The 26,402-nt window shown below is 38.0% G+C and overlaps 1 protein-coding gene across 11 annotated transcripts in view; it reads left to right on the top strand.

Annotated features, from left to right (window-relative positions):
- The window catches only part of RBFOX1 (RNA binding fox-1 homolog 1), a 1,735,725-nt gene that overhangs the window by 1,310,808 nt on the left and 398,515 nt on the right, over positions 1 to 26,402 (top strand). For all 11 annotated transcript variants that reach the window (XM_044089088.1, XM_044089084.1, XM_044089091.1 and 8 more), the window contains exon 3: positions 25,114 to 25,257. In XM_044089088.1, the coding sequence (XP_043945023.1) occupies positions 25,114 to 25,257 (144 nt within the window). The remainder of the gene's footprint in view (positions 1 to 25,113; positions 25,258 to 26,402) is intronic.

The raw sequence follows: 26,402 nt of genomic DNA, 5'->3' as shown, positions 1-26,402 counted from the left end.
ATATATATATATATATATATATATATATATAGTTGGCATACAAGACTGAGCATGTCATTTAGTACTGTGGGGCAGTGAAACGATGTGCTATGTGTCAGACTAACAATTCGATCTCCCATAGTACACATCAGGAACTTGGAAGTTTGATACCTATTAAGTATCCTGTCTATTTACCAGCCTTATACATTCTGTTACAAAGGAACTGAATGAAGCAATACATCTGTTTACTGGTTGCACAGCATATTTTTGTGATGCCAGCAGCTGTGAAGCTGGCAAGAAATCCAGCTGCTGGAGAACACAGAATAACGCTTCAGGGCATGAACCAGTGTTGCTATACCTGGGAAATCAAATAATTATTGTACGTCTCTCTCTCTTGCAATCTTTATATCCATAATTGTTATCAACAGTCAGGGAAACTAAAAGAAAAAAGAGACTATTGACAATCACTGTTATCCTTTAAAGTTACTTTTTATAACTTTTTATAAATAGAGAGAGAGACCCTTAACACTGTGCAGTGTGGAAGGCTGCGACCTGAGACCCTCTATTACATATACTAAATCTGAGACCACATCTCATAGGAAAGTTAACAGTCTGACAGAAAAACATCTCAGACTTAATGTAAGTACCAGTTATTACACATTTAGTCTCTTTATGTTGAGATACACACTTATGAGTCATGGAATTAAAACATTGTTACCTTAGTATACCATAAAGTTGAGGATTAATTATTTACTTATTTCATAACTGAGAGGTCAACTCTATCAGTTGCTCCATTATAGCCATTCTCTGGCATAGGATTAATGCTACACTGGCATATGCAGATAGATTCAGTGAAGTACAATGATTATGAAGTAGTACGGTCCACAGGACAATGCTTCGGCAGTTACTATTTTTCTGTCACAATTCTTGCTTCTCCGTTTTATTTCCAAGTTAGTTTGCCTTCTCTGTAGAGTCTTCATGTCTTCCCTGTGTCCATCTGGATTTTTGTTTGGTAGTACCCGCGTTGTGTGTCTGCCTGTTTATGTCTGTGTATGTATATTTGTGTTTGTGTCGGCATGTGTTTGTATGGTGGTATGTGTTGTTGCTGTAAAGTGTATCTGAAATATAATGCTATTTTGACATACCATGCCAACCTTACTGAATGAGTGCTGAAGTTACCTCTCATGTTAGGTAATCAAAAAAGATACAGACAAGACTGGATGAGTTTTCTAAAATGTCTATGTTTTCAGTTCTGTAAACAAAGGAGTTTTGACTTGACTGTAAATTCATGAATCCTTTGCTCTATATTTGTCTAGCGCTCAGTGTGTGCTTACAACCTATGGGAAGATATTCACCTTTTGTTATCTCATGCTTCATTTACGTTAGATAAATGGAAACCCAGTTCTTGTTTCTTGCCACTTTTAAGGACAACAGTTAAGTATAGTATAATTACAAATTGACAAAATATTGTCATAACTCTGTCATTTTGTCAACTAAGTGATGTCAGCATAGATGCTTTGTAGGGCTTCTTATTTTTGGCAGTCTGATGCACGTTGACTCCAACCATTGCTGATAGTTGACAAGGTCCTGAATGGCAAATAACTACAGTTCCTGTCAGTCTATACCTCTTTGTAACAAACTTTACATGTCAAAATCCTGTAATCATACATGTCTGAGTTTATAACTGAATCCAACCTTTGTGATATATTTAGATGTATGTGGTGCACTGTTCATAATCAGAGGTTTCTCTGCAGTTATAAAGTGGGTTTAGTTAATATCTGTATGACTACCATTTTGCTTTTTCTTTCTTATTACTGGCCTAGAATCACATGATGAGAATGAAGAAACACAAACACAGTACTACAAGATGAAATCTGTTAACTGCGGATTGCTCAATAAGTTAAACTTCAGACTGTGACAGATTCACAAAGTTAGAAATGATAAGTTACAAATAATGAAAACATCTGGATTGCACTTTTGAAGTGTATTGATTGTTTGCTTTCCCAGCATATCAGTAATTATGATGTGAGTTCAGTTTGCAGTATGTCAAGAGTGACGCGCCATCTATCAAAATCATAAAAAGGTCAAATCGACAACATCTGAACATGAATTTTATAGCCCTCAGAGTTATTATTCTAGGATTCTGATGCTTTTAGATAAACACAATACCAATATTTTGAGTACATATGTGTGTGTGTGTGTGTGCGTGTATGTGCACGCATGTTTGTGTGTGTGTGTGTGCACGCACATGCGCATATGTGTTTGTGTGTGTCTGTATGTGTGTGCATATATGTATTTGTATAGCTGTACACATATAAACGCACACACACACACACACACACACACACACACACACACACACACACACACACACACACACACACACAAAATAATGCATATTCATACAGATACATGCACACAATGAAGAATTACCAGTCCAGTCCCTTATATTATTTAAATTTTAAAAGTGGAATTAGGTATTAAAGCAAAGCACACTCAAGCAATAGGATCAAACAGTTACTAAACTGTTTTGCACTTTTTAGACTACTTTCCTACCAAAACAAGAGTAGTGATGCACACATTTTGGTGACAGACAGTTGCCACTTTTATGTGCTATTATAGTCTAATCATATAGAAACGTCAGAACATGTATAACAAGATAAGAAAAAGAATTGTAAGATAATGCATTAAAGTAGAGGAAGGGGAACTAGTGCCATTGGGTAGCAGGCTCTGTCTTATCTTACTGAAAAAGTTACTGAAGAGCACAAAAATAAAAAACAAAAATAAAAAGAATGCTCAATTGAGTAATTACTAGTCATAGCACTTGTGAAATGGTGGTAATACAAGTACCATTTTCTGCAGTATAGCCTTTGTTCTAGCCAGTTAAATCTCATGTCATGCACCTAAGTTTCCATGGTATAATAGTGTCTGAACCCTTGAAGATTTGCCTCTGCACAATAGTAGGATGCATAAAGCCGTATCAAGTGTGAGCACACGGATAGATGGGTGTGGTTTCCGTAGACAACGTGCAGTACTGAAATCAAGTATGCATCCCATTAATATCCCCACCAGTACTGCAGGTCAGTCTCTGGATGTCTAAGTTTTAGCACTCAGAAACAAATCTGTTGCCTCCTTGCCATTGTCAACTACATGATATCAGCAGTTTTGAAGGCACAGGTCAACATTTCTAAGAAAACTCAAAAAATAATCTTTTTGGGATCCACGGACTTCAGAAATGTCAAATAAATGTTGTAGTTACAGTGTGAAATATGTAGATCAAAAGCTACTTGTTCACTGAGGAGCAGATGACTAGCTAGAGTGAGGCAAAGGAGGCAACCGACCAAAGTGAAAGGTGTCAGGAGGCATGATTGACAGATGCTAATTGGATGATTGCGTAATACCTGAGATTGGTTTCTGAATGCTAGGATCACATTGCAGTAAGCACTGAAACACTATTACTTCTTTCAGCACTGCATGTATAGTACATAGAATGTAGCAAGCCGTTTGCTACAATTGCTTAGAAGGAACATTTGTTTTTTTTTTTTTTAATTCTGATGACATTTTGCTCAGAGTCATTTTTATTATTTGTGCTCTGCAGCTCAAACAAGATGATGTGTTCTGTTTTTATTTTGGCAAATCCTCCAAACGATGAAAATATAATCCAGATGGCTTGTGGAGAAAAAAAATGAGCAAAAAATGAAGAAACGATATTTGTGACTGCAGAGACAATCATACAGCCAGCATCAGGTTCACAGGCCCCCAGCAGGATGTAGTAAGCAGTGCAACACCCAAAATCAACCTCCTGCACAAGGACAATTGCACGGCTCCAAAAATCAGATTTTCATTTTCAATTTTCAATTTTATTTTGCTCTTCAAATTACTGTTGGTGGTGGGGGGAATATAGATCAAGGAGATGAAAGGTAAGACAACATCTAACTATGACTCTGCTGCAGAGAGTAACTTCTTTAAGTTTTATTTTAATATAGTGTTTATTTCCCAAGCACTTAAAACACATAAAAAACAAAAGTGAAATACAATAACCAAATAATATACAATGATTGCAGAATATTATCTTATACATGTACAAGAACTGAGTGCAGAGTAACAAAATATCAGAAAAGCAAACAGTACTGTGACAATAAACAGATATCTCACACCTCAATACAGTTATCCAAATACTTAATAACCAAAAACATTAAATGATCTTGTTGTTTAATTACACAGCAGATTATCCAGTCAAACATCTAAGTACACAGCATCTAAGCTGCTTAACTGCAAAACAAATTAAACTTAATTTTAAAAACAGGATGACACAATACCAATGTTAAAATCCAAAGTGTTAAAAGAAAACTAAACAGTCTACCAAATGATAAATCTGTTCCAGTACAGTCACCCAATACTTTGGTAAAGAAATTCGGCCATTACATTAGGAGAGGGCAAATTGTAAAGAAATTCAATATTCAGTGTCTCAGAACATAAAAAACAATGGATACGCATGCCACTCTGCCAAAACACAAAGATACTCTTATTCCAGTTCCTGTTCCTTCAGTTATCAATTAGGTGCAACAGTGGTGTGCTGCAAGGAGACAAAAAAAAAAAAAAAAAAAAAACAAATTTTAACAGCTTAAAGTACATGAACAACAGAAACTCACAAACAACAGCTGGAATCCAGGAACAGTAACACTCACCAAAAATTACTTCTTTTGTATTTATTGTACTAATGTTATAATGTAACAAGAATAAAAGTACACTAGTCATACTGGTTCAGAAAATACTTAGGGTGCCCATCAACTTGCTGTTATGCTACCTAAATCAGACATTGGACAACAAGAAATATATAGCCATCTGAAAGGTTAACAACTACCAAACATGCTCCCCTCCATCAATCACAACTGTCCAAATCCATACTGAGTACTCAGCCATCGTGGGGACAGGGGTGGTCTTGACCCACCATCTTTGTGGTACGCATACATCTTGTGCCAACATGCTGCCGAAACTGCAAGTGTGCTAGAACATTTGCTTCTGGTGTGTACTTTAACCCTCTACTGGGCCCTCTTCTATTTGGAATCTATTTCTCTGAAGTCCAGGCAAAAGTAGATGGGCGGTGGCTTACCAGGTTTGCAGAAGACTGTAAACTGGGTGCAATCATAGAGTCCCCTGATGATGTTAACATATTACAGAAAGGACTGGCATAGTTAAATGATTGGTGCCAAAGCCATGGACTAAAACTAAATGCAAAGAAAAAAATGTCTCATTACATCCTTTGGCAAAGAAGTAGCCTCTGCTAATTATAATATAGCTAGCACCACTGTAAACTCAAACCCAGTGTTGCAAGACTTGGGAACACAGGTTGATAGCAATCTAGACATTTATTTATTTATTTTACATTTGTTGACCGGGATAGTCCGACTGGATGCATGTCCATTTTCAGCGGAGGCCCGGGGAGAAAAGCAAGGGTATTTACCAAGGGTAAGCAGATACAGCATTACATAATACCAGCATTACATATTACAAACAGACTATTTACAGAGATTACATAAGTAAGCAAGTTAAACAAGTTCCACAGGTTACAGTTAATCCTGAGCATAAGTCAGGATTAAATTAAATTACACAGTAAACTGGTTAACAGATTTGTACACATTCTAGAGAGAGTTAGCCAGGCTTGATACATTGGCATAGCCAGTTAAGTGACAAATGTTGTTTGAGTCTAGTTTTAAATTGACCTAAGGTGGAAAGTAAGGTAATATCAGCTGGAAGAGAGTTCCAGGATCTACTTACAGAGTTTGCAAAGAGAGAATCACCGGCTGTGTTATTAATTTTGCTAGTCTGAATTAGTAGTTTTTTGGAGGATCGAAGCAGTCTAGGATTGTTATAGGGGGTGATAATATTTTTAAGTGCAGGAGTATTGACCAGATTATAGAGGATTTTATAGGCCATAATCAGTTGGTTATACTGGATTAGGCTGGGTAGTTCAAGCCAACCAAGCTGATTTAGATTGATGAGTCTTGTTCAAATTCGAGAGTAGAGGGGATGCATACAGAAGGGTTGAAAGAAGGTGAAAGCGAGCTATGGCAATTTTAGCTGGAGGGGTTAGGAAGGCTTTTATTCTGTAAAGTGACCCTAGTTTTTTATTGATGGTTTTGATAGTTTGGTTAACATGTAGGTCAAATTTGAGAATATTGTCTATGATGACACCTAATAGTTTTGTAGAAGGGTCAGGGGAAATTATTGTTCCATCATTTGATTTTATGGTAAAGGTGAAAGCGGTAGATCTACGTGTTGGTGAAAATAACAGCATTTTAGTTTTTTGGGGATTTAGGATCAGTCGGTGTTCAGAAAGCCAGTTTTCTATTATATTAAAGGTGGTCTGGGTAGCTGACCATAACTCTACTGGAGATGTGGCTGAGCAAATCAGAGTAGAGTCATCAGCATATTGGATACAGCTGACGTTTGGGATGACAGTATAAAGGTCGTTAATGAAGATGGAGAACAGCAAGGGCCCTAGTATAGAGCCTTGTGGTACTCCGAGGGTGTTAGGTAGAAGGTTAGAAAGTTTGTTCTGCCAGAGGACAGCCTGCTGTCGACCATTCAGGTAGGATTGAAACCATTGGAGGGCTCCAGTATCTAGACAGAATGTTTGCAGGGTGTGGATTAAAAGTTGGCGATCGACCATATCGAATGCCTTGGAAAGATCCAAAAAGAGGGCTGAGGATATATAATTATTGTTGCGATTATGGTTTATGGTGTTAGTAAAGGCTAGGAGGGCTAGGAGGGTACCAGAGGTGTACAGTTGGGAGTGACTGTTTATGAGTACCCAGTCAAGTATACTTTCTTTTTGGTTGGGTTTACCTATCCTGGTAGGGGTGGATATGATTTGTGTAAATGCATGCAGGTTAATATGGGTGGTTGGGGATTCTAAGGAACAGGTGCCCCAGTCTATTTTAAAGTCTCCAAGTAGTAGGGTTTCTTGGGGGTAGTGACATGATAACCAGTGCAGGATATATTCAAATGTAGATATATTGTTACCTGGGGGAATATACATACAGATGATATTAATGCATTTATTTTTATTAAGTTGCAATTTGGTGGCAAGAATCTCAGTTATTAATCTGAGGAGGTTGTATTATATCTATGGTGACATTCAACTCAGATTTATAGAGTACAGCTACCCCCCCCCCCTTCCTCGAAGCATGGTCCAGCCTGTGTATGTTGTACCCAGGTGGTAACACTTCATTGTCTTTAGTCCCCTTTTGGGACCTGAAATCCCGTAAGACACTGGTTTTCATACAAGGTAAGGAGGTAGGTGTGAACAAGAGGGGTGTGAACAAGAGGGGTAGTAAAGAGGAGTATATCATTATATGTGATTCAGCTAGTGAGTGAAGAACTGTTTTACCTGGTGATGCAACACCAGAAGATAGAGTGGTGAGGTAAAGGTACTGGAAGGGGGGTGGGAGAATGCCAGATGAAAGCTAATAGGTGCTATTAAATGTAAGCAGTAGAATAGGGGTGGGTGGAATTATCCCAGATGAAAGCAGATAGGATATAGAAAGTGGGGGAGTGGCTATAGTACTATAAATTTAGAGGTACTGGGGACGGGAGGGAATTGGGGGCAGGGAGGGGAGCGAAGAGAGCCCGAGCATAGTGAGGGCAAATGTAGCGGGGCTATTGCAGTTTGCAAGGTTTCCTAAGGTGTCCTAAAGCTATAAGGTAAGTATTACAGCTCTAATGTAAGAGTCAGTTTACTTCAGTTACAGGGAAAGGAGGCAACCACTCAAGTAGAAACAAAGAGCCCTATGGCTGACCAATATGGTGACCTGCTTAATTACAAAGCACTGTAAGTGAAAGCTTAACAGATGCTTTTTCTGTGTAACCTACTCTGTTTAAATGTTGAGAGAAAATGATTGCAGTCCTGTAGACACCGTTTTGTAGGGAACTGTAGAGTTCAATCTGTTTAAATGTTGAGAGAAACTGATTGCAGTCCTGTAGACACCGTTTTGTAGGGAACTGTAGAGTTCAATCTGTTTAAATGTTGAGAGAAACTGATTGCAGTCCTGTAGACACCGTTTTGTAGGGAACTGTTGAGTTCAATCTGTTTAAATGTTGAGAGAAACTGATTGCAGTCCTGTAGACACCGTTTTGTAGGGAACTGTAGAGTTCAAACTAAGTCACACCAGGTCAGCCAAGGGGAGAAGAGAGAGGGAAATCCTAAGCTCCTAGATTTGATGTCTATATGCATATAGTGGTAGGAAAAGTGCTAAGAAAAGCACATCTCATAAATAAGGGCATCTCATCCAAGACTAAGGAGGTTATAACTCCACTGTACTCGATCCTTATCAGACCACTAATTGGGAACAATGCTCCCTTCTGTATATATCTCACCAGACAACTACAGTAACTGAAGAGACCACATATGTTTCTAACCAAGAGAATCCAGGGCCTCCAAAACATAACCTACATGGAAAGAATGAGAACCCTGTCACTGTACTCTGTATCATACAGGATGCTGAAAGATGACCTCTGCCTGACATACAGAGCAGTCTCTGACTCTGCCCTAATGGAAATGCTGCACATCCACAAATCAAATGGAACAAGTCTCACTTGCTCCAAAGATCTCAGCGTAGCCTATGACATTAATGTGGAAGAGACAGATCTATCTCCCAGAGACTGCTGCTCCTCTGGAATAAGCTCCCACTTCAAGTGAAGCAGAGCTTCTCAATGGCCCTATTTAAGCCCAACCTTGACAATTGGATGAATAACTGTAAATTCACCCCAGGGGTTGCACTCATATCCCTCAGTGACAGGGGCAGTTGGTGCTGATCATAGATATGCTCTGCTAACAAAGACCATCTAACTACAGTTAGTTGGGGTACATGGGATTTTTCCAAGGCTATGCTTGTAAAGACCCTAGGGTCATTAGCCTAGTAACTTCCTATGAACCAATAAAATAACAGTAGCCTCAGCTGGCCAGGTGGACATTCATCTCCACTATCATTGAAAAAGCTTGTCTAATTCCACATCAAGCAAGTCTGGAGTGGTACCAGACAACAAATCAACAAACACATTGGTTGTGCTACAGGAAAATAAGGCAATTACTTTACATCTCTGTTAAAATATATCATTAAAGCAAGGTTAGATACCACGAGCTGAATACAACAATAATTTAGATGAATGAAGCTAGTTGATAAGAAGACCCCTCCAGATTATTAGGCCATTGGGCTGTAACCATTTCTCTATATTGTAATTAAGGCATATATTTTTATAAACTCTAATCAAGCACTGCTAAAATTCCAGAAAAATAGAAAGAAGGTATATATCCAGCAATGAATATACACTGTTTAATTAAAAAAAATTGAGTGTTTTTTATCAATTCGAGAAATGCTGCATAGCATATTTATTTATTATTTAACATTTGTTGACCGGGGAAGTCTGACTAGGTTCCACAGATCCTGTTTTCAGCGGAGGCCCGGGGAGAAATGCTCCAGCAGAATGTCTTTAGAATGTGGGAGGAAACTGGAGTACCCGGAGGAAACCCACACGAATGCAGGGAGAACATGCAAACTCCACACAGAAGGCACCCCAGCCGAGAATTGAACCGGAGAACCTCTTGCTGTGAGGTGACAGCATTAACCGCTGCACCACTGCGCCGCCATATAAATTCTATTTCCTGAAACAGAAGAAAAAAATTATTTCTCTGGACTTTTAACAGTGCTTGGTTTGTGTTTACTGGTTGTGGATGTATGCTGCTTTTTTACTGGTCTTTGTTGTTCTGACTTATAATTTTATATCTGGTAGGGATATATTGTCTTGCTTCACAGTAATAAACCTTGAGGGAATGCTGCATGAGAATGCAATAAAGAATACTAAAATTATGCATAATCTATAATACGTTAAAATTGCTTATAATAAATTTTATTTATTTATTATGGATGCAGACTCTTTACATCATTCAGGGTATTTGTGTTGTGTTTTTTTCTAATACTGTGACTGTTTTTGGGGTTTTAATATAGTTTCAAAGTTGCATAAGAGATTTGACTGCATCCAACAAAGAAGCTAAAGTAAATTGATCAGATTGTTCTTGTGAAGTTCTGCCTCTGTTCTTGTTCAACATCAGATATTCACCTTTCTCCAGTCAGACACTCAAGTGCATTCCTTTTTTTTACCTGCAATCAGGTTTAAAGCTGTCTTGGGTGTATCATGCAAGCAGCCAAAAGGGGTCTCTATGCTATTTCTTGTATCCTTTCAGTAAAAGCATACCTTTCCCAAGTGGATACATGCTCCTGCACATTCACTACAAAGTCTAACACCCACCAACTCACCAATCCATCTTTGTTTTGCTGAGTCTAACATCTGCTTCCATAAAATATATTTGCTTTAACCTCTCAGCCAAGAGGACCTATGTAATACCGGTTCCACTTCAAAACATCTAAAACTCAGATCATCTAAAATCAAAACATTGAAACCATAACCTCTAAAACCCAAAACATCTAAAACTTATAACATCGAATTTCATAATATCTAAAATGTGTATCACAACATTGAACACTACAAATCACATGAAAATCCCCCCCCCACATATAATGACACCAAACTAACAAACGCACTTTTTCCTACATTTCTGCAGGGGGAGAAGCCCCCCTGCACCCCCGAAGTAGGGAGGTCTGCCCACCCACCCTCCTGTAAATTAAATATACCAACTTCGAAATCACACTACATTGGGAAAAAGTTAATTTCCTTATACCACTGTATCACAATCACCATAAAGAATGTACATATAATGTCTATATCCCTTACCTGCATGGCCTAAAAAACACATACACTATAAATAGTATAAATTTCTACACTATATAAATAATTACTATAGAAATAAAAACACATTTGATGATACACTATTGCATTTTATACATTTTAGATGTTTTCAAATTTGATGTTATGTGTTTTAGATGTTGTGGATTTTAGATGTTATGGTCTAGATGTTTTGATTTTAGATGTTATGCATTTTGCATGTTTTGAAGGGGAACTTTAATACCTTGCTAGCTGGATCCTCCCTACCCCCACCCCCCCAGTGGCCAGGTTCATCCTCCCCTGCCAGTGCCATAATTCCCAAGCTGTTAAATGTACAAGGGTCACCTGGATCATAATCCCCTAAAAATCACCAAGACAGGTTCAAGCATAGTGATCATTCTGACCACAATGATTCATTGCTCCATTGATCTCCTAAAAGTGTTTGCATGTCTGGAAAAGTTGGGTATTTTATAGGTTACTTAGGCTAACTGCCCTTAAAGGGCCATTTTAAGCCATCCCATGTGAGAATCAAACCCACCTACCTGTGCAACAATCATATAATTAGTAAACAATATACCATTAGGCCAATAATCCTATATATATATATATATATATATATATATATATATATATATATATATATATATATATATATATATATATATATATATATATATATATATATATATATATATATATATATATATATATATATATATATATATATATATATATATATATATATATATATATATATATATATATATATATATATTTTTTTTTTTTTTTTTTTTTTTTTTAAAAAAATAAAAGAAAAAAAAAAAAACACTTAAAAAAAAAGAAAAAAAAGATACTTATAGCATACGATCACAGTTGTCAGTAGTCAATGCCCTAGTAAGTAAGTAGGAAGAACAACAAATACAATAAAGCAGAACAGAAAGTGCACTGAGCCCCCTTCCAGTTCCAGCAAATCAGACAGTTCTCTAACTGCACACCCTACTACTACTAGGGGAAGGGAACTTCCAAAAAAAAGAAAACAAACTCTCTATAAAATAACCTGTATGAAGCCCAAGTGCTTAAACTAAAAGACTTAGAATAACAGTTACAATCCTACATAACTATATTCCATTTTGGGTTGCTTCCCCAGAATGAGTCTGTCAATTGACAAAATACTTTAATGTTTTTATAGGAGCATGAAAAAAGTGCTTATATTTGCTGAATATATGGGAGATGCACATCAGACAGCACTTCTAACATACGGTCAATGCTTTAACATGAAAAGTCCTCAACCTATTTCATTATCTCATACCTATGAGATGACTTTTGCCAGTGTTAGCAATGGGGCCAGCTGTAGAAAGCCAGGTTCACAGATAACATGGAAGGTTACACTGAGGTAGTGTGATATGCACAGATTCCTCCCACTGAGGTTGTGTGATATGCACAGATTCCTCCCATTGAGGTACTATGTTATGCATGGAATCCTCTCACTGAGGTAATGTGATATGCACAGTTTCCTCCCATTGAGGTAGCATGATATGCACAGATTCCTCCCATTGAGGTAGTGTGATATGCATGGATCCCTGCCATTGCTGTAGTGTGCTATGCATAGATTCCTCCCATTGAGGTAGTGTGATATGCATGGATTCCTCCCATTGAGGTAGTGTGATATGCATGGATTCCTCCCATTGAGATAGTGTGATATGCATGGATTCCTCCCATTGAGATAGTGTGATATGTATAGATTCCTCCCATTGATGTAGTGTGATATGCATGTATTCCTCCCATTGAGGTAGTGTGATATGCATAGATTCCTCCCAGTGAGGTAGTGTAATATGCATGGATTTCTCCCATTGAGGTAGTGTGATATGCATGGATTCCTCCCATTGAAGTAGTGTGATATGCAGGGATTCCTCCCATTCAGGTAGTGTGATATGCATAGATTCCTCCCATTGATGGAGTGTGATATGCATGGATTCCTCCCATTGAGGTAGTGTGATATGCATGGATTCCTCCTATTGAGGTAGTTTGCTATGTGTGGATTCTTCACTTTGAGGTAGTGTGATATGCATGGATTCCTCACATTGAGGTAGTGTGATATGCATAGATTCCTCCCATTGAGGTAGTGTGATATGCAATGATTCCTCCCATTGAGGTAGTGTGATATGCATGGATTCCTCCCATTGAGGGAGTGTGATATACATGGATTCCTCCAATTGAGGTAGTGTGATATGCATGGATTCCTCCCATTGAGGTAGTGTGATATGCATGGATTCCTCCCATTGAGGTAGTGTGATATACATGGATTCCTCCCATTGAGGTAGTGTGATATGCCTGGATTCCTCCATGGAGGTAGTGTGATATGCATGGATTCCTCCCATTCAGGTAGTGTGATATGCATAGATTCCTCCCATTGAGGTAGTGTGATATGCATGGATTCCTTCCTTTGAATTATTCTGATATGCACAGATTCCTCCCACTGAGGTGGTGTGATATGCATGGATTCCTCCCATTGAGGTAGTGTGCTATGCATGGATTCCTCCCATTGAGGTAGTGTGATATGCATGGGTTCCTCCCATTGAGGTAGTGTGATATGCACAGATTCCTCCCATTGAGGTAGTGTGATATGTATAGATTCCTTCCATTGAGGTAGTGTGATATGCATAGATTCCTCCTATTGAGGTATTGTGATATGCATGGATTCTTCCCTTTGAGGTAGTGTGATATGCATAGATTCATCCCATTGTGGTAGTGTGATATGCCTGGATTCCTCCATTGAGGTAGTGTGATATGCACAGATTCCTCTCATTGAGGTGGTGTGCTATGCTTGGATTCCTTCCACTGAGGTAGTGTGATATGCACAGATTCCTCCCATTGATGTTGTGTGATATGCATAGATTCCTCCCATTGAGGTAGTGTGATATGCATAGATTCCTCCCATTGAGGTAGTGTGATATGCATAGATTCCTCCCATTGAGGTAGTGTGATATGCATAGATTCCTCCCATTGAGGTAGTGTGATATGCATAGATTCCTCCCATTGAGGTAGTGAGATATGCACAGATTCCTCCCATTGAGGTAGTGTGATATGCGTGGATTCCTCCCATTGAGGTAGTGGGATATGCACATATTCCTCCCATTGAGGTAGTGTGATATACATAGGTTCCGCCCATTGAGGTAGTGTGATATGCATGGATTCCTTCCTTTGAAGTATTCTTGATATGCACAGATTCCTCCCTCTGAGGTAGTGTGATATGCATGGATTCCTCCCATTGAGGTAGTGTGCTATGCATAGGTTCCTCCCATTGAGGTAGTTTGATATGCATAGATTTCACCCATTAAGGTAGTGTGCTATGCATGGATTCCTCCCTTTGAGGTTGTGTGCTATGAGTGGATTCCTCCCATTGAGTTAGTGTGATATGCATAGATTCCTCCCATTGAGGTAGTGTGATATGCACAGATTCCTCCCATTGAGGTAGTGTGATATACATGGATTCCTCCCTTTGAGGTAGTGTGATATGCATAAATTCATCCCATTGCGGTAGTGTGATATGCATAGATTCCTTTCATTGAGGTAGTGCGATATATATGGATTTCTCCCATTGAGGTAGCGTGATATGCCTGGATTCCTCCATTGAGGTAGTGTGATATGCATGGATTCCTCCCATTGAGGTAGTGTGATATGCATAGATTCCTCCCATTGAGGTAGTGTGATATGCATGGATTCCTCCCTTTGAGGTAGTGTGATATGTATAAATTCATCCCATTGTGGTAGTGTGATATGCATGGATTCCTTTCATTGAGGTAGTGCAATATGTATGGATTCCTCCCATTGAGGTAGTGTGATATGCCTGGATTCCTCCATTGAGGTAGTGTGATATGTATGGATTCCTCCCATTGAGGTAGTGTGATATGCATAGATTCCTCCCATTGAGGTAGTGTGACATGCATGGATTCCTTCCTTTGAAGTATTCTGATATGCACAGATTCCTCCCACTGAGATAGTGTGATATGCACGGATTCCTCCCATTTAGCTAGTGTGATATGCATGGATTCCTCCCATTGAGGTAGTGTGCTATGCGTGGATTCCTCCCATTGAGTTAGTGTGATATGCATGGATTCCTTCCATTGAGATAGTGTGATAGGCACAGATTCCTCCCATTGAGGTAGTGTGCTATGCCTGGATTCCTCCCATTGAGGTAGTGAGATATGCATAGATTCCTTCCATTGAGGTAGTGTGATATGCATAGATTCCTCCCATTGAGGTAGTGTGCTATGCTTCGATTCCTCCCATTGAGATAGTTGTGATATGCATAGATTCCTCCCATTGAGGTAGTGTGATATGCATAGATTCCTCCCATTGAGGTAGTGTGATATGCATAGATTCCTCCCATTGAGGTAGTGTGATATGCACAGATTCCTCCCATTGAGGTAGTGTGATATGCATAGATTCCTCCCATTGAGGTAGTGTGCTATGCGTGGATTCCTCCCATTGAGGTAGTGTGATATGCATAGATTCCTCTCATTGAGGTTGTGTGATATGCATGGATTCCTCCCATTGAGGTAGTGTGATATAGTGTGATATACATGGATTCCTCCCATTGAGGTAGTGTGCCCTAGCTTTCTAAATAAGAAATGTTCTTAGTATTTTCCTTATCTTGTCTTTGGCAAATGAGTAATTCTGATCATATGCACTAGATGTGGGATAAAGGTTATGAGTCCCGCATGCATTTTCATGAAAACAAATGATGTTATAGGTACAAGGACATTGAAAGGTGCATACGTTACCAAAGAAACTTCATCTATAGTCAGTAGAAACCTTTGTATCCCTTTTGTCACTGCATCTTGGAGGTAGGGGAATGCCCCATTCACACTGATGTTTTAAAGAAAAGTCAGTATTGACAAGCTAAACAAAAACACAACTCAACCAAGTGGTTACTGGTTAGTTGTCTTACTAGCAGTACATTTAACCATGCAAGAAAGTAATAAGATAAAAATGTGATATTAAATCAGAATGAGCATACAAAACAAAAAAAGTATTTTCTTCTCTTTTCGTCATGCAGTTATTAAGACTAAGGCATTGCGTCATGTACAATGTTAGTAAATAAGACTTTATTCTGCATTTGTTGACAATTATGTAACACATCAAGAAAAAGGAGCATTTAAGAAAAGGTCAGAAGAGGAAATAAGGCACATAAATGGTACTTCAGTATGCATTCCCCACTCAGGTATTACAGAAAAACTCACCAGCCTGAACATAAACATCACAAGATGGGATGACAATTGGCTTCCAGACAGAACACACACGGTAAGAATAGCTGGCTCCAGGTCAGACTCTAAACCAGTCACAAGTGTTGTCCCACAAGGCTCGGTCCTGGGACCCCTACTGTTCAGCATATACTTCTCAGACATGCAGGCAAACACAAGAGGACTATGGCTATTGGCTAACCAGGTTCACTGATGACTGCAAACTGGAAGCCATAATTGACTCTCTGGCTGACATGGACATCCTCCAAAAGGGTTTACTGAGATGGACACCTGGTGTCAAAGTCATGGCCTCAAGCTAAATACTAAAATATGCATAGTCATCCCATTTGGGAAAAACAAAACACCCACATATTTCCACATAGGTGGCAGCCCCTTAATACAGAAGAGGTAATAAGAGATCTGGGGACCCAACAGGGGTGGCTCATGCTATTGGGCTGCAGGACCCCAGTTGAAAAACAAAAATAAAATAAAAAAGAAAAGGAAAGAAAAAAATAAAACATGAGTCACGGAACATCCACACACTTGCGGCATTTGCCAGTATCTGGACTGCTGGTAAACCAGTATGGAGCATGCACACATAATCCAGACAGCATTCAGCAACAATATCCCAGAAGTCTATGCAGTTACAACTGCATAGACTGGAAAGACATTAGACTGCAATGTCTGTAGGCTGGCTGTCACAGGAAGGACTTGTTCTTGGCGCAGAATTTTGGACATTAGGAGAAGAACTTGCTCTCGTTGGAACTGCAGGAAGGAATATTTGGGCTTCGATTTACAGACTTTAAGGTATGGAACTGCATTTGGGCTCAGAGGGTGTGCATGTGTATGTGAAAAACCACAGTCACTATATAGTGGTGGGTAGAGAATACCACAGTTTTGAACCCTGTACCTTGGGCCCAGGTGACAAGAGCCTGAATTCCCTACTCAGCACCATTTGTAAAAAACTTTCAGATTTTTGCCTCATATTTGTTCTGTTCCTCATAAAATATGTGGTTTCTGTATATTTGTGTCTTTACACAGTCAGTAGTGCAGTGGTGCAGTGGTAGCATTGTTGCCTGACAGTTACAGGTTCTCTAGTTTGATTCTTGGCTGGGGTGCCTTCTGTGTGGCGTCTGCATGTCCTCCCTGTGTTTGTGTGGGTTTGCTCTGGTGTCTTTCCATCTTGCAAAGTCATGTCTGGAGTGTTTCTCCCTGGGCCTCTGCTGAAAATTGGCTTTTGTTTCAAGTCAGATTTTTCCTGGTTAACAAATGTTAAAAAAATAAAAAATGACAAGCATTTGAATTTCAGACTTCATATTCTTCAGAAAGTACATGGTAACACAAAACCTTTTATTCTAGCTGTTTTCTAAGTTTATAAGATGGATATTTGAAATGTGTCCCTATGTTTGGGACTGAATTCCCCCATTATTGGCTTCATTCAGTTTTTTTGTGCTAAGGTTGAGAGTTATGGTAAGAACTGAATTCACTGAATATGTTTCGGGGCTGTATTCCCCCATTACTGGCTTTGTCCAGGTATTTTTTGCTAAGAGGTTGAGAGCTATGGTGAGAACTGAATTCACTGAATATGTTTGGGAGCTGTATTCCCCCATTACTGGCTGTGTTCAAGCATTTTGTGCTAAAAGGTTGACAGCTATGGCGAGAACTGAATTCACTAAATGGTAGCCATTTAAGTTTCAGTCTTCCTCTCATTTACAAAACAGCCAATCTGGCGTAGTGGTATGTTGCTCTGACTGTTTTGCAGAGGGTCCTGGGTTCAAGTCTTAGCAGTGAAATAGATGGTGGCAACACAGCATTTTATTCTAGCAACTTTCCAACATTATACAAGCAATGTTTAAAATGTCAAGATACAGGATGTCTGATGAAGCATAAAGGACTCTGCAAAAGCGCTCACATTTTTTTCTAATAAAGAGTTACATCCCATGTGTATCCATCAAGTTTTTATTTTATTTAATGTTTAAAATGCGTCCATGGTTTTTCGGCTTTTGTGCCCCCCCCCAATAAATTGTGGCTTTTTCCAGATTTCTTGTGCTGCAAAGTTCAGAGATACAGCTGAGTGTTGATTAGATTTTACAAGGAGCTGAGAGCTGCAGGGGAGCAAAAGTTTAGTAATGCTTATGCTGAGTCGGCTTTCATTGTTAATAGCACAACAGGTAATATACTTGCTTTTGATGCAGAAGGCTGTGGGTTCTACTCCCACAGTAGATAGATGTATTGCTGATACTGTACTGTGTTGCAAAGGGGGTGGATGCTGCAGTCCTTGTTGGCGAAGATACTTAGTAACTATGAATCTGTTTTCAGTTTCCCATCCATTCCCTATTGCGGTATTACTAGCGTATCATTTTTTTAGTGTAACACAGGCAATTTATTCCTCAAGCTCAACAAGCACTTTATTTGTAGATGAAACAATGAAATATAAAGATGTTTGCTAGCAGCAACCTCTTCATTAGTTACAGATCTCTTTAATGTGGAATTATTTAGATGCCTTTTACTTCTTCAGAGATTGTGCATATTTACTGATACTGGTGGACTGTAGAAGTTTGAGTATACTTTTATGATAGAAATGTTCTGAATTGGGCAATTTTGTCATTATTGGTGCATGCATTTTGTTTCATTGTTTACTGGAACAATGTTCAAAACAATAAATTTAAAATGCTTTCTAAAACTGTACTGTATTGTACAAGGAATTGAATTTAATACAACCAGGAAGGTGTATCAAAGAGCATGTATGTGGTTCTTGTGAAAGGGGCCTGTAATTTGAAAACAGCCCAAAGTTAATCTTTATCTGCCACTGACAAAATGTATTTTCTTTGAATGTGGGTTTCAATGCTGTTTCAATTAATGTGAATTTCAAGGGCAGAGAACTTTTAATGCTAAGTCTGTTTTCATTGTGAGACTGCATTGCTTTGTTTAGCAGATATCTCTTAGTGTTTGTGCTGTAGAATGCAAAATAAAACTTTCAAATGAAGTCCAAATCATTGCAGAAGTAAAGCAGTATGCACATTAGTGTTTATGGTAAATGGGGTGAAATAGCCAAGTAATGGTTCATTGGAATGGCTGCAGGGGGGAGGCTCCATTCAACCAAGATTTTGTGAGTGGGGAAGGGCAGCAAACTCAAAGACAGCCCCGGCTGAACTATGACTCTCAACTGTCCAGATTTTTACAGAATGAATAGATTGTTGCTTCTTATTTTTGGTTTGTTCTTCATAAAATGTGTGGTTTTCTGGCAAATCATTTAGGAATTAAGTCACTAAATAATGACAGACACTGAGTTTCAAACTTCATAACCTTCAGAAAAATGCATGCTAAAGCAAGACCTGTTATTCTATCAACTGTCTCAGTTTATACAAGAGCAATTTTTAGTACTGTTTATATGTTCCCCCAATATATTTGGCCTTGTCCAGATTTCCTGCATTAACAGGTTGAGAGGTACGTGCAAATAAATTGCTTTATAGAATTAGGCATATCCAAACCTCTCAACTGCCCTTGATTTTGGCTCAAAGTGTTGCTCTTCCTCTAGTAATCCCTCCACAAAATGGCAATTTTGGAAGAAAACATGGAGGGTTTACAATTAATAAATAACTGTAATAATCAGAGTTATAGATTACTTTTATTTCAGAAATGCATGTAGATTCTTTTATTTTGTCAGCTGTTCAAGTTAGCACTACTAATATTAAAAAGTGTCCCTTCTTTGACAGGTTTCCAGCTGTACTGTGTGGCTATTTTATATTTTTGCATCACATTTTTGGTCCATTTTTCATAAAATTGTGTTTTTGGCCAATTAGTGGCAAATCATTAAAGACTGAAGTTAGAAATTAATGACAGACATTTGAATTTCAGATTTCATAGCCTTCAGAAAATTCATACTAATGCAAGACTTACTATTCTATAATCTTTCTAAGTTTATAAGAGCAATATTTAAAAATTGTCCTTATTTTTGGGCCTTTGTCCCACTTCTATGTATGGCTTTGCCCAGATTTCTTGCTCTGAGGTTGAGAGGTAAGACAAATGTGTCAGGGCCATCACAGTCAACCAGAGACATTTCAAATTGTGACATACCTGTTGCACCCCCACTCCCCCATGTAGTTACTCTGGATGTGTCCAAGCAAGACAAGGAGCAGTCATGCAGTGTAAATGTGCAGAGTATCCCCCCATCCAATGCAGACACAAGTGCTACTTTTATTCTGTCCTTGATTTTGCAGAATGTTCTGGTTTCTGTCATGTTTTTATACTGTTGATTTATGCTTATTATTACTCAGAAAGTGCCTGTTGCTCTGTGTTTAATTAGCAATGCTTTAATGACCATCAGGTAAGCTTGTCTGAGATTGTAAGATGCAAGTAAGCTTTAACAAGCATACTGTTAAAGAATTGCCAACATTAAAAGCCTTTCTGTTGTTGCCATGCAGAGAATACTTACATAAATAGATAACGTATAAGCCTTGGGTACTGAAATGCATATGACAGTATTTGTAATAAAGGACAGGATTACATTATTTTAAGAAGCTCATTACATTTGTTGGAGACTTGCAGTCATCTTTGCAGGCTTTACCTGTAAACTAAACAGAATGCCAGTCTATCATGTGTGGTCCATTACCTGCACAGTAATCCTTTAAGTAAAGTATCTTGAGCTTGTTTCTTGTTTGCTTTTCATTTTTTACTTTGATCATGTTTTCCCCATGAAACAAGTAGATAGTTGTTGTCAGGCAGCAGGTCTTTTTTGGATAAGAAACAGTTTTACAAGTGGGGGTATCACAGAGATTGCTACTTTCAGCATGTTACTTGGTACTTTAATAAAGCTGAATATAAATTATAATTAGAACTGCAGTGCAAGGAGAAGTGGTTTGAGTTGAGTGCTGCTTGTTTTTCTTATACTTGATTTTGACTGGCATTCCAGTAATGTATTTAAAAAGTAATTTATTTTTTCATGCGTCACAGCCTTTTTGTTTCCATCTAGATATTAAGTAAGCTGTCATGCAGCCAATGCATTGAAATATTTTTTTTCTTCTACACTTCGTTTTGTCTTGATTGGACTCTCAATGACGGTTTGGTACCCAGGGCAGCATATTTAATTAAAGTTACAGTTTTTGTGGTTTTGAGTATAGCTCCTCCCCTTTCTAGTTTGCTGCACCCCTTCCCATTGACCCCACCCATTCAGCCGTCTCCTGCAGCCCCCCTTTGATTTGAAGTCACCAACCGCCACTGTGATCCAAGTAGATAGCAATCTCTCCTTTGACAATCATATTGCCAAAGTAGTTAGGAAATCCTTCTATGTGGCCCATCTAATTACTAGAGGGTTCTCATCTAGAAATAAAGAAGTTATAGAGCCCCTCTACTCATCACTCATCAGACCCATCATAGAGTACAATTCCCCATTTGGGATGTACCTCACAAGACACTTCCAACAGCTAGAAAGACCATAAAAGTACCTCACCAAGAGAATTACAGGCCTCAAACATATGTCCTATGCAGCCAGACTGAAAAAACTCTGGCTGTACTCAGTGGCATATCGCTTACTCAAAGGTGATCTCCACCTGACTTACAAAGCCATGTCCATCTCAGAATCGATGGACATGCTCCACCTAAAGAAATCCAAGTCACTGCGAGCCACGCGCTCTAGTGAGCTAAACCTCACCATAACAATAAATAGAACTTGCTGGAGGGATAGATTCCTGCCACAGAGACTCCCCATGCTTTGGAACAAAATTCCAAATTACATTAGGCAGAGCCCCTCACTAACACTCTTCAAGAGAAACATTGACGAGTGGATGGGTAACAGAAAATACAACCCTGGGATCACTTCATTGGCTCTGCTTGACAGAGGATCAGTTAATTAATCAATGGGGTGGTGAAAGCCGACACACTCTGGCTAGGCTTATAAATGCCCTTGGGCAGATAGCCTAGTACCTACCTATGAACCTATTAACAGATACCACGTCGCTTCCTACCTGTGACACTTAACCTTATCCATGCATCTTTTTGTTGTATACATTGTTACATAATTGTCATAATTTGGAAACATTCTTACAATGTAGCTTCTCTTCTGTCTACCATTTTGCAATATCAAGAGATTATTCTTTTTTCATGTACCCACACTTAAGGTATGACATAAGGCATAACCTCTTTATCCACTATCCTATGTTTAATCCTGCAGCAGTGACTGTATCATAGTTGACTTAACAGAAAAATCTGAAGACCATAGAAACTAGATCTGACTCATGGAAGTGAATGTAAGTCTTGGCTTGCCCTTAATGAAGAAATGGGAGTTTTATGGTGTATCCATTTCACTGTATATTTCAGTTTTGAATCATAAGTAGTTCTGCACCGCTAGCCCAGAATTCCATCATGGAGTCTAAAGAGCACCCCCTCCATCTTGTAAATGCTACATTCTACCCTGACTAGTGGCAATTGAGCCACACCTCACATTTGACATTGACAATAGACAACTCCTGAAAATTATGACAGAATATCAGATCTGCGTTCCTATCAGCACTGTAAATTCTTCAATCTGCAATAAAGCAAATAGCCATATTCTGTCACTAAGTAACAGTTTTAAAATAATGACAAAAATGCATTATGGCAGAAGGAAGATTTTTATTTTTTTCTACACACTTGTTGGCAGTCACTGTGTTCTCCACCACCTATGTATAGAACCCTGTAGGTGAGATTCATTTGTGTGAACCATCGGTTAGGCAGCCATCTGGGGTTTGCTTTCTTTGGCCATGCAGCTCCACTATAGTTGCCCATATTGTGCATAGGATATCCTGCAATACACCATGCAAATGACATCCATGCTTCCACATGCCCATTATCATGGGTCTGCCCTTTTAAAGACAGTGTAGCTGAATATTCCCCACTCTCAGCCAATGATACTAACATGAAGCATGTATTTGAACACTCACTGTCCATATGTCCAGCTGAGGAGATGTGAGCTGTCTTCTGCCTCCCAGTCCTTCCTCCTCCAATAGCCACCTGAACTGCTAGTGAACAAGGGCCACCTGGCTTGCAAGCAGGACTTCATGTTGAGTCTTGCTTTATGTATTATATATAAAAAGAAGCCTCATTTTATTCATCAGGTAGGTTTACAGGAAGAATAAATAAATACATACATGCATACATACATATACATACATACATACATACATACATAAATAAAACACCAGAATGAGGATGTGACAAATCTTTTAATGCAGATTCATGACATTTCTGGTTTCATTTTTTTAATGTCAAACTTCCAATAATGTAAAAAAATATGAATATACCAGCTTTAAAAACAAAACAAAGAGATACTCTTAAGAACTTCCACATTGAAACTGCAAAGAACACCATACTAAGTATAAATAGCATTTGGCATTGCAAACTGTTTTTATAAGAAAAGGTTTAATCTCACTTTGATTGTCAAATAGTAGTTGGATTTTCTATTGCTATTTGCATTTATCTAACTCTTTGAATAACTAACTGAGACCAGCTCCTTCCAGATGTGCTCCCACACCATCAATTATTATAGTTGTTGTACTACCCCCCTCTTCTTCTTAACCTCCCAATCTGCACAGTTTTCAAATGGTGCTTATGATGTTCTTCTGTATACAGTCCCACCTGTCATCTTCATCTATATACATGCTACACATGTAAGAACACACACGCGTACACACACACACACATGGATGAATTCCTGCCAAGTAACACAGAGAGGAAACACACAAACACACCCATTTGCATAGGCAAGCACACAATCACACACACACACACTCACACACACACACACACACACACACACACACACACACACACACACACTCACATGCAGCTAGAAGTGCATTTGAGAAGGACTGTTTAATAATAAATACAAATGTTCCAACACTTTTCTATGTGCAGTTTGTCTAAGTAACGTGCCTCCAACCTTGGTACCTGTGTGTTCATATATTTTTATAGATCTACACACTAACAAATATATTTTAAATTAAGGTAAATCCAGAAAAACATTTAAACTAATAACATCTGCCACTCTAAGATACACCCACAGAGCTTTTTTCTAAATGATTCCTTCACTAAATGTGATGCAATTAATTTTCAGTTCATTGGCATGCTACCATTAATAATTTAACGTATTTTGATCATAATCCTTCTAATGGTTAATTAGATTTATGAGCATTAATGCATTATATTTTTGTGTTCCTATCACTGTTAAACAAATTGCTTTTCAACTTGAAATACAAATATTTCAATTAGCTTAGCTTCAGTAACCTGTAATCTGTGCAGTTGGTGACTGACATGATTAAAGTGCTGTAAAACTGCTTCTGAAAATAGAAAATGTAATACCCCAAATTACATTGCTTTTCATCTTGTAAACAGAACCATACAGTAGGTTTCAGCTAGGTAACCCATTACCATTAAAAAATGCTGAATATAGACAACACTCCGATGGAGTTCACCTTCACGAGTAGACTGGAACTAGCTGTATGTCATAGTTCTGTGAAATCACTATATTTTAATAAACTAGCTTCCTGTTGGGACCACATCCTTTGTAACTTCTTATTTTGTTGTTTGTATCTATTGACTGTTTGGTTATATTTTAATAGTACAGTCATACTAACTATACTTCAGCTATCCCGGAGATGAAACTATTATAAGCTGACATTTTCATCTGTGTATACAACTCTACCTTCTTCTCATCATATGTATTGAAATGCAAAATGCAAGAGCTGTCATCTTATACTAACTTTTCTTATCAGTTAACTTTTAGGTTCAGCTAGCCTACCATAGACAACTTATGAAAACTATGAATGGGGGAAGTACAGAGATGTTGTTCAGTAGTATATCTAATATTATGAACATGCATTGTAGAAAAAAATATTGTTCTGATAAAAGCAGAATTTAAAACATGCATGTAATATCAAAACCTGAACACATATCCTTCATTCTTCAGAATTAAATAACTCAGTAAGGACATATATGTGACCGTGCGTTACATGTTCAAAACTATTAACATATAATCTCTTTTAATATTTTGTACCCTATTGTTGTTTTTAATGTGTATGTTACAATCACTGAAAGCTGTGTTTACCTTACCTTGCCCAATCTTTTTCTCTTTTAGCAGACAGATGATGTAACACAGACTGACTGCCAGCAACAGACACAGTCTTCAGAAAACACAGAAAACAAAACACAACCCAAACGACTGCACGTCTCAAATATACCCTTCAGATTCAGAGATCCAGACCTTCGGCAAATGTTTGGTGTAAGTGTTCAAACAATACTCCTTTGATATGTAATAATGCTGCACTTACTAAGAATGTTTTAACTCTGTTTAATGTAATACTGAAAACGGGTTTCCATTAATAGCATGTGGTTATACTCAGACATACAGTAAATGTGACTGCTATTTCTGTAATGTGAAACATGAGATTTGTATATAAGTATTACACAGTTTTAACTCAAATATCATTAGGTAGTATCATCATAACAGATCTGTATATCTGAAAAACAAAGTGGAAAGTATGGGATATAGTTCAATGTTCAACAAAATAGGTAGTTATAATGATTTTCACTGCAAGTAGATAGTTGGAAAATAAAGCAACATGCAAGTCAAAGTCAAATGTCTTTATTGTATCAACATTTCTTGTTACAATCATATGTTGCTATGCGATGATGAATTAGAATAGCTAACATTCATTTCTTATTTTCAATTATTATACCATTTCTTCTTACCTTGCTTTGCCCTATTAAACTTTGGCCACATACAGCTTCAATTTCTTATGCATTTTTCCTTATATTGTATATTTTTCTTATCATTAATGGCAGTTCTTTTATTGATGCTCATCTCACTGGTATATATCCTGTAACATTTCAGATATTCCATATTCGTTGCCTTGGGCATATATCTTCTGTTCCTGCCCAAAGATTTTATTTAAAGAGTTAAGTCTGTTTTCTGCATACCTATCTCAATAAAAAAGAATGTCCATCACAATGTCCCCATTTACTATTAAACATACATTGTATGAATGTTTTTCTAACTACTTAATTTGTTTTTCCATAAATTAATATTATGCATTTCAAATAAACACAAAGTAACAGTTAATTTTTTTACTTTACAAGAAGCTGGTATCATTCACCTTGTTTATAATATTTATGAATTTCTTTGAATATTTACTGTTATATTTTGCTTATATTCTTCTCCTTCTTTTCTCTGAGTGAATGTGTTTTGGGAAAAAGTACCAAAATACCAAAAGAGCATTATATTATGCAATGGTTCTGATGAGCTATAGTAAAGGAGGTATAATGTCCCCACTCTGGGGCAGTAATCAAGGAGCCAAATCCTCACCATTGACACTAGACTGGGATGTTCAATTGGAATATAAATGGTCACACTCAGTATTTTCAGAT

This window comes from Protopterus annectens, chromosome 12.part0 (assembly GCF_019279795.1).
Source record: "Protopterus annectens isolate FY-2018-M chromosome 12.part0, PAN1.0, whole genome shotgun sequence".
Lineage (NCBI taxonomy): Eukaryota > Metazoa > Chordata > Ceratodontiformes > Protopteridae > Protopterus > Protopterus annectens.
The sequence above is the reverse complement of the archived record's forward strand: the minus strand, read 5'-3'. Positions and strand labels throughout refer to the sequence as shown.